The 18102-nt window shown below is 40.1% G+C and overlaps 1 protein-coding gene across 2 annotated transcripts in view; it reads left to right on the top strand.

Moving 5' to 3' along the window:
• Positions 1–16567, top strand: part of SNCAIP (synuclein alpha interacting protein) — a 95943-nt gene extending 79376 nt beyond the window's left edge. The window contains exons 9-11 of one of the 2 annotated variants that reach the window (XM_018571217.1): positions 2635–3688; positions 6654–6724; positions 16147–16567. In XM_018571217.1, coding sequence (XP_018426719.1) covers positions 2635–3688; positions 6654–6724; positions 16147–16231 — 1210 coding nt within the window. In that variant the 3' untranslated portion in view covers positions 16232–16567. The remainder of the gene's footprint in view (positions 1–2634; positions 3689–6653; positions 6725–16146) is intronic. The other variant, XM_018571225.1, reaches the window with a different exon arrangement.
• Positions 16568–18102: the final 1535 nt, after the last annotated feature.

Raw genomic sequence — 18102 nt, 5'->3', positions numbered from 1 at the left:
CACGCTGCCCAGCTTTCTGATTGCCCGGGAAGCCAGCTCCATACTACCGGAAGTACCGGTATCGGTACCCAGTATCGGCGAGTAACTAAATATAAATACTGGTATCGGTGTATTCTTAATTTAAAACTTTGTATGGCTTTTACTGAACCGAAACATTAAATGTATTAGATAGTCTGGGCTTCTGGGTTTCATCAGCAGAGGGCTAGTGTTTGTTGACAATATGCCCGAAGGAAGGAAGCATTATCTAAATTCTTCTACCTATACTTTGTTCAGCAGGTAAGTTATTCATGTGTTGCTGCATAGGCTAATCAGAAATATCAGTAAAATAGCACCCCTCCACTATGAGGCAAAATTGCCAACAGTAACCCAGACTAAAACAAGTGAAGTTTTTACGTTTCTGAACTTGACATACATGTTTTTTTTTTACCTAATTAACCATGTAGCTGTGCATTTTCTCTTTGAAAATCGCAGACTTTATTTCTGGTAAGTAACTTAGTGTTGGTTATGTAAGGGGAACAGAGACCTCTGCTGTGATGAATTTAGATATTGGTCTGTGCTCAGTTTTTTTAACCTCATTCTTGAAGTTGTGAGGATTACGTGTACATTATCACGAGCTAGAATTTCACATCTTGAAATGCACTTATATGTCTTGTAATATAGGGACTGTTTATTTAGCACGTTGAGCAAGGATTCCATAGCTTCATAGCACACCATTAAGTCGATTGGACTGCTCATCAAATCGAGTCTTTCTGGTCCAACATGCAATAGTGTAATTTGATAGTTGAGCTTGGGAAGGGTCCTACACTTGATTCCTATGAATATCCTACCACAGAACTGGTTGGATGTAAGAGGACAATTCATCAATATGTAATCCAGATACACAGACTTTTTAACAAGGTGCTAGAGATGGAACATTGTGAATATTTTTCTAATGCTCTTCATATTGTACTGAAATCTGGAATAGGATATTATATAAACTACAATTCCAACAAAGTATCAGTAGTAAATCTGTAATAAATAAACATTATATGCACCATCATTTTCAGAAGGGTTCATTTATTTAGTAGCAATACCAAAAAAAACCTACATTAAGATACTGATTGTGGTTATTCTTTCTCCAAATTCAGAATACTGATGAATACTGTACAAATGGAATAGTAGTCACTGGGTATATCAGAGCATTCACTGCTTAGTGCAGCACATACATTGAAGACATAGTCCACCTTTTGCAAAATAAATTAATAAATGCACCCACATTGACAAAAACAAGTGTGCATTTGTTTGCTCCTGCAAACTAGTCCCCTAGCCATGCAGGGTATTTCCCTGACCTTGGTATGGACCCTCTGTCATGGGGCTGGAGGAAGTCATCAATGGACTACAAGTGCAGTGATGTCACCACACTTGTGGTCCATTGACATCTATAAGTACCTTTACCACAGCGGCAGATCAGACTTGTAGTCTTTACATTCACAGATCCTGGGCAGAGCCACACATACAGCTGTGTTCAGTTGTGTATAGAAGCCTGCTGGGAGAAGAACCCTGCAAATCATGTGAGGGCAGTAGGGTTTGGGGGTTTGGCTAGCTAGATCAAATAACGTATTGTCCATGTCTTATTATCATGAAAAATATAGAGAATGTAAATGCTATTATTATAATACAGAAATTTGTTTTAGGAGGTATTGTAGTCAATCTGTTTTTAATGAATATGTTTACATATATTTTACATTAAAGTATGTATGCAGGAAGTACATTAATAAGTGTAGATTGCACAGAACTCCATGGACATCACAGAAGGACTGGGAACATTTGCCCTGGTGGGAAAACACAATCAACTGGCCCTTTCAAAGTAGTGACGCTTTCCTGTGGGCTAAGCCTTGGTGGAAAACACAACCAACTGGCCCTTTCATGGGAGGGATAGCTTCCTGTGGGCTACACCTGGGGGCAAGATCTAACCAAATAGGCCTTTTGTGGTAGGGATGGTTTACTGTGGGCCTGGGAGTAAAACACAACCAACTGGCCCTTTGATGGTAGGGACAGCTTCCTGTGGTCTAAAAAATAGTGTACAACATAAAGTATGCAGTAGCACTATGGTGATTGATTGTTTAGATTGTTCCTTTAACAAATAAGTTCAAAAATCTTCCCAAAGCGAAAACCTGTTAGAGTACCACTTATAAAAATCTGTCTAAGAGGCCTACACAGCACAGAGCAAAATCAGTAAACAGGGTACAATGATAAAGCAGACCTAAAGGGACATTTTAACTATAGGTTAATGTAGCTTCCATTAACAATTGCTCTACCAAGCCCTTCTGATATTTACATTTGTTCCAGAGTGGTGGAGGAAAATCAGGAACATCTATATGAATGATCATAGACTTATAGTAATTAGTTTAAAGAGTTAAATAAGAAAGCAACACACTAAAATCGTGTACCACTTACATTGGTTCTAGTGAATATTGGTTGATTGATAATGACCCATGTACAAATTAAGTCACTTGTATGAATAATATTTTTTTTTAAACTACAAAATAGTATCTGGGAATGAGAAATGTTTGCAACACATTCGTTTTTAGACTTAAATGTAAGGGGAATCATGTAATAAGCCATACATCAAGCTGTTTTGTTTTTTTGTTACAGTTCACCATCTTCCCCTGCATCTGGAAGCCTTCAGAGGAAGGTCCTGGAATCAGAAGATATGGCACAGAAAAACAAACTGAATGGTATTCATGAAAGCTATCAGTCACTTGGTACATCAGTTCCCAACAGACTCAGGTGTAGAACCCTTGATGAAGAATCTGATAAGATTCTAAGGCAGCTATTAGGAAAGGACTTAGCAGACAATGTTTCTAGTCCTGAAAAACTGTCACTGGAATTTCAGGATGGGCTGGGAAATCGGAGTGGGAAACGGATGCCATTGGAGAAAAGAGATTTTAAATTGGCTCGCCTAAGGCAGATTATGCAGAGGTCTCTCAGTGAGTCTGACACAGATTCCAATAACTCAGAGGATCAGAAGAATACACCAGTTAGAAAAATTGACAAACCAAGGCCACAGCCTATAGTAGAAAGTGTGGAAAACTCAGAAACTCTTCAGATGATGATTAAAAAACATACACAGTCAAACACCGCAGGACGGAGGTTTGCTTTGGGACTCAAATCCAAGTCTGTGGATGGCCAGAGTCCATCGCCAACATCAGAAAGCAGTGATCCAGACTATGAACCTCAGTACCAATCAGGGAACATACTTCAGTCTTCAGAATCTTCTTCTTCCAACAGCTCTTCAGCACAGAAGACAACAAGCCCAAAAAGTGCTTTAAAATCCCCATCCTCTAAACGTAAGACTTCTCAAAACCTGAAACTCAGGGTGACTTTTGAAGACCCTGTTGTTCAAGTAGAACAGATTGAGGTAGATAATGAAAGTAAAGATAAAGATGGTGGAAAGACTCCTTCTAAAGCTTCATCGAATGGTGAAATAGGGGAACAGCAGAAAAGGACATTTGGTGCTTTTCGATCTATTATGGAAACTTTTAGCAACAACCAGAATAACAACAATAACTCTCAATCTGCAAACAATGTCAAAGCACCTTCATCATCATCGTCATCTTCATCATCACTGTCTTTTTCCTCATTAGGCAGAAAGTCAACAGATACAAAGGCATCACCTGCAAACAGTGGAAAAGGAAAGAACAAAACTGTAAGTGAAAAGTACTGTTCCTTCCAAAACAGGATATACAAGCCAATATTTACTTTTCTTTTTTGAACTCAGTCATTGTAATTATTTCACTTATATTGCAGTTTACCTGTCCTTAGATGTGGTGGCTGCATTGATTCTTCTTTACCTGGTTATCCTGCCAGTTCCATACTGTCCTAGAGTGACAATGCTCACTCAATGTACTTTATCTCCCCTCCCCTCTTCCTCTTTTCCCTAACAAGGGGAGATGATTTGTAGACCATAGTGTGAGCTGGGAACAGTGTAAATGATAACTGTGTTGCACACCCAGAGACCACAGGAAGTTAGCTCACAAAATTTATAACAGGTATTTTTTGCAGTTATAGAAGAGATATAACAAAACACGTTTAATGGTATATTTAAAGCTAAACTCAAGGCACAAAGCCTTTCATTTATATATGTATTAAATATATATCCTCCATTGTCATAGAGGATAAAAATCCACGTTGTGTGCACCAAATGCCTTTGGAAATTCAGTTACCACTTTGTAAAAGTAGCAGTGTCATTAGGGATGTCCCGATGCCACTTTTTCAGGCCCAAGTACAAGTACAAGTACATCCCCTCATGAATGGGTTTTTCTTACCAGCTTTTAAGAGGAATCACACAGACAAAGTGAAGTGGTAGCCTTTAATTGCTGCCTACCTGCAACCGACAAATCTTTCTCTGCAGAACATTATACCCAGCACACCTCATAATGAAGAACGCTGCACCCATCATATCTCACAACTGCATTGCATTGTATTCCTTACACCATCACACCCAGCACAAATCTAACTGTAGAACATTGCACATCTACGAAAAAGCACTGCACCCAGCATGCTCCCTACTGCAGAACAATTCACACCTCATTCCCCTGCGCATTTTGCAACTCACATGGCAAAACACCACAACCAACATTGCACAATCTGCTGAACAACGCACTCCTCACAATACAGAACATGGCACCCAGCACAAGTCAAACTGTAGAATAATGCACTCCTTACACTGCAGAACACTGCACCCAGCATGCCTCAAACTGTAGAACACAGCACCCTGGACATCACAAAGAACATTGCAGCCAGCACAACTGGGTGAATATTGCAAACAATGCACGCTGGAGAACATAATGCACTTCATGACATTATATGCAACACATAGCACTAATGAACAATATTACACTTATGACTTCACATTACAGACACCATCATGCATCATCCTTTTAATTTGGATTGGCGGAGCTACTGCTTGGAGAAGGGAATAGGCATGTAATTTATAGGATTGGTTTCTTGGGCACTCTGCAAGCCCCGTTCTTCCTTTTATTATTTTATGATCCTAAAATGTAGAAATAATTCCCCCTTCCCTGATGAAATCAAAGATGGGGGCCATGCAAAGCTTGACCACCTTAGTCACTATTACCTTTTAAATTGTACGTAAAGTCAAAGCAATTTTTTTTCCACTTAGTTTTAGATGGAGAAAGGAATAGTTAGGATCCCTATCAGGTATTTTTTGCTGTGTCCCTTAGGGACAATTTCCAGAACGTCATGCACCAGGGACACAGGAAACATTAGGTAAAAGGAAAATCTCTCTAAGGAAAGGGAAAATCCCCTAATAGACAATTCCCCTTGCTCTTCTGTTACTGTGATATCTCTGAAATTTTTAACTTCCTATCACTTTCTGTACCATAGAAAAGGGTCACCAAAAGAATAGAGATTGTGAATCTCCCCAACAGTGACAGAAACAACAAGAAAACCTGACAGGGAGTTTTACACTTGCCTAATCTGTTCATCACTTTACAAAAAAAAATGTTTGGGTTGTACAGCCAGTTTGGGCCGATACAGCAGGAGTCGATCATTAGATCATCCAGCAAGGCATTCATCCATCTACACTGTTCATCATCTATGAAGGAATCTGTTCTATTTTTTTCATTCAGCCTGCAGGTTGATCAAAAAAAATAGAGCCACGTATACCCTACTTTCCAACTCTGGCACAGAGGTGTAGTTAAAAGAGAACTGTGGGGTATTTTTATCCCATAGTTCTCTTTAGGGTCATGGGAGGACATATATTAACATCCTCCCGTGACCCAAAGCTCAGTATATAGCGTGCTATTGCAAGCTAAATACTGAGAGTGCTGCAGCCGGGACAGATCCCAACAATACTGTCAAGATCCTACCAGCTGGCTGATTGACACCGGGCTCTGCCTATCTAGAGGCAGAGCCAATCCCTGTGGGGAGCGATGACTGACAGTCACCGCTCTCTGCAGGGAGATGATCGGAAAGTGAGCGAGCGACGGTATGTGTCCGCTAACTTCCCGATCTATAGAGCCGACATGTGACAGTTTCAAAGTCATGTCAGCTCTAACTATGAGGATAAGTGGAAATCAATCACCTCATAGTTCTCCTTTAAGGAATATTTCCTTTCATTCTGGGAGATTTCCCCTCACTTCCTGTTATGTCTCTGGGATAAGAAGTGAGAAGAGGTCTTCCAGCAGGGGCAAGGCAAATAAAATCTGACCAGAGTTTTAACCACTGGCTATACTATCCAAAACCAAAAAAAGGAAACATGTTTTAGCTTTAGATATAATATGTTAAGTGAAACATAGCCAGGTTATGTTTAAATCAATTTCCTCTAGGGCAGATTTATCATGTTATATTTAAAATCAATCCAAAATTTCCCAAGCTGTACTGGATTACAGTGAGCATGGAGACTTAGCCTTCCTAGAAAGGGGTATGCTATTGGAGATCTATGATGCCTCAAGGTACAGTCTGATTTTGGGCCAGGCCTATTATGTGTAGATTTTGAATTAGAAATATTGGCAATAAAATTGTACACTGCCTGTGACATATTTCATTCATGAGCCAAAGAAACAGAAAGCGTGTTTTTTAAATATATGTACTGTATTTTAAGCATGCTGCATGCTGCATGTACTGACCATTATATTACAATTCTCTAGGAATCTTTTGTCTGCTGCGCCAAACTTTCCTCTAGTGCATTGCTTGAAGATCTTCTTCCTAATCATGCATGGTATGTGGGGGTGCTGCTGATTATAGAGGTTTCCCTTCTCTTCTCTTTTTGGTGTTTGCGCATTCATTTGCATGCTCTTTTGAAATCATCTTTAACTGGAATATAAATCAAGTAAGAAGGCCAACCAAATTTTGTCCATTGCAATTAGTAGTGCGCATCTTTTAGAGAGTTTTGCTGACAGGCCCAGTAATGTAGATTTGGCTGTGCTGCTTTGCCTCATATAAAATGAGAAGACCTTGTCATAAATCCATCTTGCGGCATGCTACATCTTGGCATGACTCTCGGTCTCTGCTCAGCAAGAGTCATATAACAGATGATGTGAATGGAAACTACATTTCCTGTCATGTGTGGGAAAGTCACCTCCAGAATTCTCAAACCTGGATAGTGCAAGCCCAGGACATATTATGGTGGACGGGAGCTCGTAAAGTTCTGTTTACATTTACAATGTGTCAGTAGTGAATTTGTACTCTCCTGAAGGTTGGGGAAAGAAGGTGTTACATTCATTACATTCTTTGCTTTAGCTCCAGACTTGTGTTTCATGACGCTTTGTACACCTCAGAATTAGTATTTATTATGGAAGGATAGGCAAGAACTGCTAATTTTCTGCCTGCTACTTTTTTGTAAGAGGTACAGATCATGTGCAGGCATCTTAGATCAGGGCTCTTAGTTCTAGGGTGGTTGCACTTACTTTCATTTATCCAACAAAGCTGGTTTCTTCCCAATTAGGGCAGAGTCACAAGCATAATGCAGGTGTCCTGACAAGTCTAGGCTCTGTCTGTTAACAGCACAGATGGGCCTCACAGGGACACACAATCTCCGGTCTTTAAGCACTGACAGACAGAAGCTATCCCTTCTCCACACACACACAATTTTAAGCCACCTGTGATTTTCTCCAGTATAAAAGAACCCAGAGCCCTCAAAGCAAAGGAATTTGTACTCCTGGCAAAGGTTTTTTTTTAACCTTTATAGCTCTTTACCACACAAATTGTCCCAGCCTGGGTGTCAAGTATATCCAATTCTAGACCATACCCTGGATTCTCTAGGCATCTTTATCACAATGTATAGTTTCTTTTTTTATATTGAGAACAATTGGTTTCTCCTTTCTTCAAATTGTTTTACTTAAAGTAAAAACTCATTTTAAAAAAGGGAAAAAAAAACATTCATTTTGAAACTCTAATGGCATCCATTTGTTAAATCTTCTGGGGTTGATTTACTAAAGGATTAGCACATGTTCACTTTGGAAAGTAAATATACATTTAGCTTAGTAAATGAAGTGAAGCTAAGTGAAAGTTAGAGAGTAGCCAGTCATGTGCAAAGAAAATTAACAGGTCTATTCACAAAAGGGTGAAGGGGTTGGAGAAGGCAGGATAAGTGAACAATATACAGGTGAAACTCGAATAATTAGAATATCGTGCAAAGTTCATTTATTTCACTAATTAGAATTAAAAGGTGAAACTAATATATGAGATAGACTCATTACATGCAAAGCAAGATAGTTCAAGCCGTGATTTGTCATAATTGTGATGATTATGGCTTACAGCTCATGAAAACCCCAAGAACCCCAAATCCACAATCTCAGAAAATGAGAATATTACATGCAATCAATAAAACAAGGATTGTACATAGAACAATATCGGACCTCTGAAAAGTACAAGCATGCATATGTACTCAGTACTTGGTTTGGGCCCCTTTTGCAGAACTTACTGCAATTACTTTTGCATGATATTCTAATTATTCGAGTTTCACCTGTAGGACAACACAGCTGTACTGGAAAGTGAGCTGAATTAGATACTTTTTCCAAATCAGCTATTTTGGCCTCGATTATTCACTGCTCCTGTCTTCTCCAAACTCTTCTTCCTTTTGTGAATAACCCTGTAAAAAAATTAATACATTCACTAAGCTAAGTGGAAATCCACTGCACAAAAAGTAGACGCCTTATACTCCTTTAGTAAATCAACCCCATGTCCTCGAGATTATTTGGACAATATCAGTACAGTTGTTGACTAAAGTTATGGTATTATAACATAATAACAATGCTCATGTAATTGCATGCTTTTATAATATCTATTTAAGAACAATGTACAACAGTCACAAAAGTCACATTGTTTACAAATGTTTTTATTCCTCACTGGAGGTCAGAAATTCCCATTCTGGAAATGTTGGTGTTGTTGACATCCAATACACTGGTCTTATTACTAACAGATAAACCACCACATAGTTGAAATAAACACCTGTGTAGATGCCACAAACACATCCTTGTACAAGATGATTTTCATTTGCTGCTTTTACTAAGTAAAACAAGTACCATGTATGTCTACAGCCTCAGCAGAAACTGGATGTTCCATGTCTAGACAGATGGCATTCAGTTGCTGTTGTGTGTCCCTAGAATGAATGGTATGCTCTGGCTATGATATGTTAAAGGGTTCTTGGCCTTCTTGACTTGAGGAGAAAAAGCTGCTACATTTAGGTCTCTGACTATATATACTATAATGAACTTCTTCTGTAGGTCATCCAGTCATGCTGCCTAGGCTTTTATGAAACACATCTGGGTCCAGTTTGACCAAACATATAACCAAATCATAAAGGTTAAAATAAGATTACTGCATGCTCCTTTTAATGAACCATATAATATGTGGATTAGTGAGTTTGCTTTAAGATTGTTAATAAAAGTTACCCAAAGCTATTTTATGACCATTGAGTGGTGGTTAGGATTAGTCAGGTAATGTCAGACCTTGCTCTATGGTTGGATAATCTGTAATTGGTTTACAAGTGTTTAGTGTCTTTGGTGTACACGTCAGTGTGGGCTTTGTGAGGTGAGGTAAAAAGATTTTTTGATCAAATATCTACAGGTGTGAGAAAACATTTGTGAGCAGTTATATATATAACATGTGTAAATAATGTTATATATATAACTGCTCACAAAAACAATTGTTATCACTAGTCTCACAAAAATAATGCACTATTGTTTGTGATCGCACTGTGGGAATTGCTGTGCCACGCGTTTTGGTGCAGGTGATCGCACTGCTGGACGGGAGGCGTGGCTACGGTGCCATTGACTTGAATGGCACCTCCACTCCCCCTCCCATCCCAGAATGCAGGGTTTAATTATGCAATCCAGTGCGTTCCAGCTGGAATGCACTGGAAGGCATGTGAACATGCCCTAAACCACTGTGCGTTTCTAATTTCCAGGTGCAACTGGACATAGCCCCACATTCCTCTCACAGGTCACCTTTCTTTCACTCTCAAGCTTGCACAGGCTCTTTTATAGTTACAGAAGTATCTTGATATGTATTGGATTTTTTTTTAAAAGACCAGGAAGCACCTGCCATTTGCATGGTCTTCCCAGGCTCTTTCCATAGTTCCAAAGGGCTAGGGGAGCAGACGTCATTCTGCTGGAAAAAGTCCTGGATATAGGAGAAAAGGATGCAGACACTTAATAACTGAACCATCCTATACCTGTAAATGGACCCCTTTATCAAGTATTCTCAGGCTGCAATTTCCTTATTGACCAGGAGAAGTCTGTAACAGGCAGCAAACACCTTCCAGATGCGTCCACTAATCAGAGGCAGACTAAAACGCCTCAGAAAACATTTTGCCTTTTCAGAGCTAAAAGTTGTTTGCGTACACTACGTAATGGATATACAACATTATGGGGTCTATTCACGAAGCAGCCGAAGGATCTAGCCGTAGCTTCGGCCGATCCTTCGACTAGCTTCGGCCCCAGGACCCCTTCGGTTCAGTATAACCGAAGGGCTGCTGTACGGGCTATTCACAATAGCCCGTACAGCTCCCAAACTTAGCCGAGCGGCTCAGTCGAGCCCAAGGCATATGCCTCAGCTCAGCCGCGCTGAAAGCCGAAGCTGGCCAATGGCCGGCCGACAGCCTGCTTCTAACAGCTGGGCGGAGGGACACTGATCTCCAGACATCAAACTCTCCCGGGCGCTCCGGGAGTCTCCCGGCCGCCCAGGAGAGAAACACTGCTTTTTCTTTTTTTTTCTTTATTCTCCCGGGAGAGGTTTTTTTTTTCTTGACGGCAGCAGAACCGCCGGCCAATAGAAAACTGTTGGGCGGAGCTAACTGTCATTGCTAGCTCCGCACAATCGTTTTCTATTTATTTTTTTGGACTTTTTAAACTATTTTTCTGTTCTGCTCGGTCCCTCAGAGGGACCAAGCAGAACAGCCGAGCCGAATGCCGCTCAGCGGCATTCGGCTATTCACTCACTGCTGTTCGGCATCTATAAGAATAGACCAAACAGCAGCGAGTAGCCTGCCGGAGGTTCGGCTTAGCCGATCCAGATGTTGGATCGGCTGAGTCGAACTCCTCCTGCACTTCGGGTCGGCCGAACATGCTGGGCATGTTCGGCCGACCCAAAGCCACGTGAACCCACCTGATGTACGGCTGATTTCAGCCGATATACGGCTGAAGTAAGCAGTACCAGCCTTAAGTGAATGGCCGAACAGCATTTGGCTCACTTCGCTTTAGGTCGGTCATTCACGGCTGCCTATGGCAGCTTAGTGAATAAACCCCTATATATCCATCTATTAATCCATATCTATCCATTTATATCTCTCTGTCACTTGGATGTCTCCAACATAACCTAAAAGTTACTCTCTGGCAGAAACATCTGCAGACCTTCTGAAAACATGGGAAAAACTGAAAACATGTGGATGCGACAGTTTAATGTGCTTGGTGTACGCTCAATGCATGATCCATCATCCTTAATGAGAAAACCTAAATGGACATCTGCACATACATTATGCTCGTTTCTTCCCCAGATTTTCTGTGTCCTGCCAACAAAGGAATAAAGAGACCTTGTCATTTTCTGAATCCTTTAAAAATTTAATTTTTATAAGCATGCCTTATGATTATTAGAGGGAGGCATTAACATTATTTTTTCTTTTTGAAGAATAATGATAACCATATAAATACAGTTTATCTCTTAAATCTCAAGCTATAATTTTATTTATTTAAATAACTGACATCATTAACAGAATACCAAAGGTCATCTAGACAGCGGAACTCAGGGCAGCTGTATGAGTATGTAAGTAGGCCAAAATATTAGTAGAGATGTTTACTGCAGAGTCAGCACATTTGCTGCCGGCTCCCACATCTGACAGCTGCAAAAGGTTTGGAGTTCTTCACCACCAATCCCATTATTTCAAAATTAATTTGCATAGCCTAAAACTGCATTGTCCATGTACAAGAATTGTACTTTAATGCTGTTTTTTGCTAATTCTGCAGTACATTTTCTGGGATTTTTTATGACAATGCAGCATATGGATTCATATCTATTTTTACTTTTTGTATACAGTATTATAAGATTGTACAATGCTTTACAGAACACATACATCTTCACATTAGTCTTTACCCCAGATAAACTTCTACCATGGTCATACCTGTGACAGATAAACTTTCAGCCTCACCACAAAGATATTTCAGCTCACAGGACAACAGTCTAAGCACCAGCAGACTGAGAGTGACCCACATACGATAGCCACCACCACATGTTTTAATGGAAACATGTACCTTTCACAGCATGCACTGTTGCAATTCTGACCTTTAAAATTGTCTGTAGTGATGTGTTCGGATCAATTTGAGATTAAGTCCAATCTCATATTGCAACAGTCGCTGGTTCTCATATATTATTATTATTATTATTATATTATATTATTATACAGTATTTATTAGCCTTGGGGGACCCCTACAGGAAGAGGAGGGGAGGATTTAGAATTGTAGATGATGCTAAAGGAGCGCATAGATAGGTAGGAGGAGAACCACGAGAGAGCAGAGTCTTGTAGGCCAAGTGAGTGGAGTTTTTTGAGGAGGAGCAGGTGCTCAACAGTGTCAAAAGCAGCAGAAAGATCTAATAGCAAGAGTAAGGAATAGTGGCCTTTGCTTTTAGCAGTGAGTAGGTCATTAGTGAGTTTTAGGAGGGCGGTTTCAGTGAAGTGTTGGGGGCGAAAGCCAGATTGTAATGGGTCAAGAAGGTTGTGATCAGCGAGGTGGCGACGTAGGTGGCTGTAGATGAGGCGATCTAGGAGTTTGGAGGGGAATGGGAGTAAGGAGATTGGTCTGAGATTATTGAGGTCGGTAGGGTCCATTGAGGGTTTTTTAGGTATTGGGGTGCTTCAGAGGGGAGGGAAAGATTCCAGTAGAGAGTGAGAGATTGAAAATGTGAGTAAGAGAGTGTAGGATAGAGTATGAGGGTGACCGAAGTAGCGGTGAGGGAACAGGGTCCAGGGGGCAAGTGGTCAGGTGGGTGTCAGAGAGAAGCTTTGTAACCTCCTCTGTGGTGACGGGGTCAAAAGAGGAGAGTAACAAGTGTGAAGGAGGGTCTGGCACATGAATAGGGGAAGGTGACTGCACAGTGGCGATCTGATCCCGAATTGTATCTATTTTGTTTTTGAAGTGAATGGCAATGTCCTGGGCAGTGAGTGAGTTAGTGGGAGGTGGCGGTGGAGGACGAAGTAGAGAGTTAAAAGTAGAAAAGAGTTGGCGAGGTGTGGATGAGAGTTTGTTAATGAGAGTAACAAAATAAGTCTGTTTGGCAGCACGGAGAGCGGAGTTATAATTTAGGAATCTTAGTATTCCTTAATAGATGCAATGGTCAAATGAAAGCTGCCAGTCACTTGTGCTGCTATCTTTCTTGTCCCTATGGACAGGGTGTTGCAGAGCTAATCCCACGCAAAAGGTCTGAGGGGTATTTTGTAGGTGTGCTGGAGTGATTTATTATGCCCAATGAACATGCCCTCAATGCCAATTATTTTGGGTACATCTATATTTCCGTATGACAAGGTTTCACAATCTGAAAACCAGCATATGATTTATCAGAATGAAATTATAATTAGTTAGATACCAATTTTAACAGGTCTATGATGCGTCTTTCTCCTATGAGGTTTAATGTGTCTTACTAGCCTTCTGGGCCTTGTAATATAGTCGTGTTTGGAGTTGTTTCTTCTCCTCCATTAATGCAACCCTTTTTTGGGAAGGTGAATTCACAGTAGGGATTATGAAATATGTGTGGATCTACGAGGAGTTCAGCTATAGGTTAATGAGGTCACTACCCCAGTATTTTAATCAGGCAGTCTTGTTACTGATGTTTCAAATTTGGAGAAAATTAGGGTGGCATTGTGTGTAGCCTCACTTCCCTATTCTCCCACACACAGTTTGAGGTTCATGAGGCCTTACTATTACCACAATACCATTACAAACTCTATGGCTAATTTTGGCAGAAGCCAGTTAATCCAGCATACGTATATTTTGATTTTTTTGGGGGAGCTGAAACACCTGGAGAAAACACATATATTGGGAAAGCATATATACTACATGTAGAGAGTTCTCCTAGTGGGAATTAAACACAGGGTCCAACTGCTATAGGACTTCAGTTCTAATCACTTACAGGTTTACTCACAAAAGGGTGAAGAGTGTGGAGAAGGCAGGAGAAGGGAAGAATCGAGGACAAAATAGCTAATTTGGAAAAATTCAGCTCACTTTCCAGTTCAGCTATGTTGTCCTAGATTGTTCACTTCTCCTGTCTTCTCCAAACTTTTCACCCTTTTGTGAAAAGCCCTGTTAATGTGACTTTGTTGCTATTTAAAAAGGCAAAATAAAGCCAACACTGCAAAGAAAACAATGAATATTTACCAGTTCTGCTGTCCACACTACCAAACTGCAGTGTTAAAGATCTAAGCTTGCTGAAAGACCTTCAGCATCTGGCACACTTCTGGTTGTGTCAGTTTCCTGGCCCCTTTTGTCCTGTAGGGATGTAGGGCCAGCGGTGGAAACCACAGAGTACCACTCCTGCCAAAAATCTTAATTTTAGTTATAGATATAGTGGAGAAAAGCTAGAATCTCTTTTAGGTTTTTACTGCTGCCTGTGTCTAGTTTGTGGAAACAGTCTGTCTGACACCTGCAAAGAAAGTGAGGGAAGTATTTCGCTAGACTTTAGCTTTAACCACGACTTATGGATTTCAGAGAGCAAACGTCAGTCATCAGTTTCTACCAAGTCCCACCCTGCCTAATCCCCTTATGCAGGCTTCATCCTGATTTGGTCAATACATGAATTTGTCACAATCATGTTAAAAGATTCTGTCAATGAAAGGTAATGATCAGCTATTAACAGCAGAAATGTTATAACAAAAATAAAATAGCTTTTGGAAAATTGGAAAATAGCTTCAATAACAAGTACGTCTCAAAAGTCCTTGTTGTGTATCCTAGGTTAACTAAAACATATGCCAGTTGAGGCAAACATCATTTAAAGTGACACTAAACTCAGGAGTTAAATCTTACAAATGCACTATATTATCAAAAGTATTGGGACACCCCTCCAAATCATGGGATTCAGGTGTTCCATTAAATGTCCTTGCTACTAAATATTCCACAGGTCAACTGTTGGTGGTAATGTAACAAAGTGGAAGCAACTGGGAACAACAACAACTCAGCCACAAAGTGGTAGGCCACGTAAAATGACAGAACGGGATCAGCTCATGCTGAAGTGCACAGTGCGCAGAAGTCGCCAACTATTTGCAGAGTCAATAGCTACAGACCTCCAAACTTCGTGTGGCCTTCAGATTGGCACAACAACAGTGCGTAGAGAGCTTAATGGAATGGGTTTCCATGGCCGAGCAGCTGCATCCAAGCCTTACATCGCCAAGTGCAATGCAAAGCGTCGGATGCAGGGGGGTAAAGCATGCCGCCACTAGACTCTAGAGAAGTGGAGGTGTTCTCTGGAGTGACGAATCATGCTTCTCTGTCTGGCAATCCGATGGATGTGTCTGGGTTTGGCGGTTGCCAGGAGAACGGTATTTGCCTGACTGCATTGTGCCAAGTGTAAAGTTTGGTGGAGGGGGATTATGGTGTGGGGTTGTTTTTAAGGGGTTGGGCAAAAGTAGCCACCCTCCAGAAGGAATGACAGTGTCAGCACCAATTCAGAGATGATCTACAGCCGAGGGACACGCAAATGAGATACATTTTTGTTGATAAGGTACTTGAATGCATTTTTAAGATTTAACTCCTGAGTTTAGTGTCACTTTACATCTGCTACATCACATGCTGCTTTTGGGCCGATATACGGCCACCCTTTTGCTGGCCATATACAGAGCAATTCGTTGGTAATTTTCAAACACACCTATCCACACTGTTTCAAACATATCCTAGTTTTAAGTGACCAAATGATCAGATCAGTTTTGTACAATGTGGGCACCATTTATCTCAGTGTTTCAGGAAGAACTGAATAGGTCCAAAAGATTTATCAGATTCCCTTTATCATTCTCCAGTTGCTATTTTACAGTACAGTACAGGTTTGAATGCAGATTCTCCTTGTGTAACAGTTCATTGTAGACAACTTGGTAAATCTGATGTAATGTCTTTTGCAATACAAGCCCTAATTGTTTTTTGTTTTTGTTTTGTTTTATGCACACAGGCATAATACAGTAGGTGGATCAATGAAGATTTTGTTCAGTGACATGGATCCAGAAGAACTGGAGATGCAAGAGTTTTTCCTATAATCCTGTCTTCTAACAAATTTCCAGAGATCACACCTTCCAATCCTTGGCTCCCATGAGGCCTTATGATGTCTTTTTACACTTTGTGTTAGTGTGGTTGTTTGGTGTAGATACTTCACTACTCAGATGTTGACTTTTTGTCTTTGTGATGACAAGTCTTTTTTATACTGCACTGCATGGACAGTGATTTGTGATATGTCTGACTCTAGTTTCAGTTGGTAAAGAAAATATTTTGGGGTTTTTTTTGCCTCATTTTCCTCTTCCATTATTGTACACTGTATTTATTACTGACAAAGTTCATCCTATTGCTTATGATACAAAGGAATCAATTCCCCATTGCATTAATCTTTCCATTTTTAGGGGTTCACAGAAGATTGCTTACATTGCCTTTAACATGTCACTCCACTTTTTAAGTAAATCAGATTCGTAGAATCACAAGTAGTATTTAAAATAAATGTTCACATTTACCTTTTCTTGAGTCATTTGTCATTATGTAAGCCAAATTTCTGTTGCTGAGTAGCAACTGAAAGCAATGCTTAAAACTGCACTGGAATCTGTGTGCTAACAGTGCTGCACAAAACTCCCCCTTCCCTAATTTTGCCCTAGTTATGAAAATGGTAAGAAACCCATAGGAGAAGGCTGTTATAATATCCCATTATTATAAATGTTGCCATAAGCTGTAAAATCAAGTTGTACCTATTTGAACTTCATGGCTAGAGATGAGCACATAATTCAAAATCCTCTGCTCTGGCAATTTGTCATATCATCTCCGTCTTTGATAATCTTGAACATGCCCTTTCAGATATTTATTTTGTTTCTATTATTTCTAAGTAATGCAATAGAAAAAAAACAATCTACCTCTGCCCCTAGTACACAAAAGTGTAAAGATAATCAACAGGGATCTTCTGATTTTATCCATCCCACATGGGGAACAGGTAAGTTACACAACACATAAACCACCTTGATTCCGGCACCTTCTTCTGGGGTACTAAATTCAGTGACTTCAGCATTGGGCTATTGTTTGCAAAGGGGAGCCCCTATTGGTTTAGGGTTGCTTTATTAAAGCGTTGAGCCAGGTTGAAGGTAAAGCAAGTGTGACAGGTTGACATCATGAATCCCATGATGTTTATTTCTAAATGTCATTAAAAAACTAATTTTAAAAGGTAACAGGGGGTTTGATTATCCGAAGATTAGGTGATATTTCTTGGTAGGTGTCTGCTGCAAATCTTCCTATCTTGGTGGAATCTTGAACTCAAGTCATTCATCTCATGCTTCATTCTGAATGACAATAATATAATTGTATCATGTCGCTCTCAAAAGACAACACTTATGTTACTCCTACATTCATATAGCCAGGTTTAAATTGAACTTTTGCAGGGATTTCTAAATAGGCAACAGAAAGAAATGATTGACCCCTTAGCTTTACAATCATCATACCAGAACTGCCTGGAGCTCTCTCAAAGTTATACAGATAGGGACTTTTAGATGGTATTTTTTCATGAGCATATTCATGTGCCACAAATATTAATTCCAAGCCTACTGATAGGTCACTCAGGCCCAGAAATGGGTGCAGGGATATGAATAAATGAATATTTAGCAATAACATTGAAATGTGACAGAGGTTGTTCTGGGCAGTACTAGAGGTGCAAATGTGAAGGTAGGTGGTATAAATTGTTAGCAGTCCTATCATACTGAAAATGTAGTACCCCCACTCTGCAATCTACAGGTTGGCTTTCAGAAGAACCTCATACAGGTTCATGTCCTACAGATAAAGAAATGGGAATATAATTCACTTAAATAAATGACGGTCTTCTTGAACTTAAACAGTAAGGCCAGCTAATTTGCACTATCACATGTAACTCTAATAGTGCTCC

Source organism: Nanorana parkeri, unplaced genomic scaffold (assembly GCF_000935625.1).
Source record: "Nanorana parkeri isolate BGI_ZX_2015 unplaced genomic scaffold, ASM93562v1 scaffold40, whole genome shotgun sequence".
NCBI lineage: Eukaryota > Metazoa > Chordata > Amphibia > Anura > Dicroglossidae > Nanorana > Nanorana parkeri.
The sequence above is the reverse complement of the archived record's forward strand: the minus strand, read 5'-3'. Positions and strand labels throughout refer to the sequence as shown.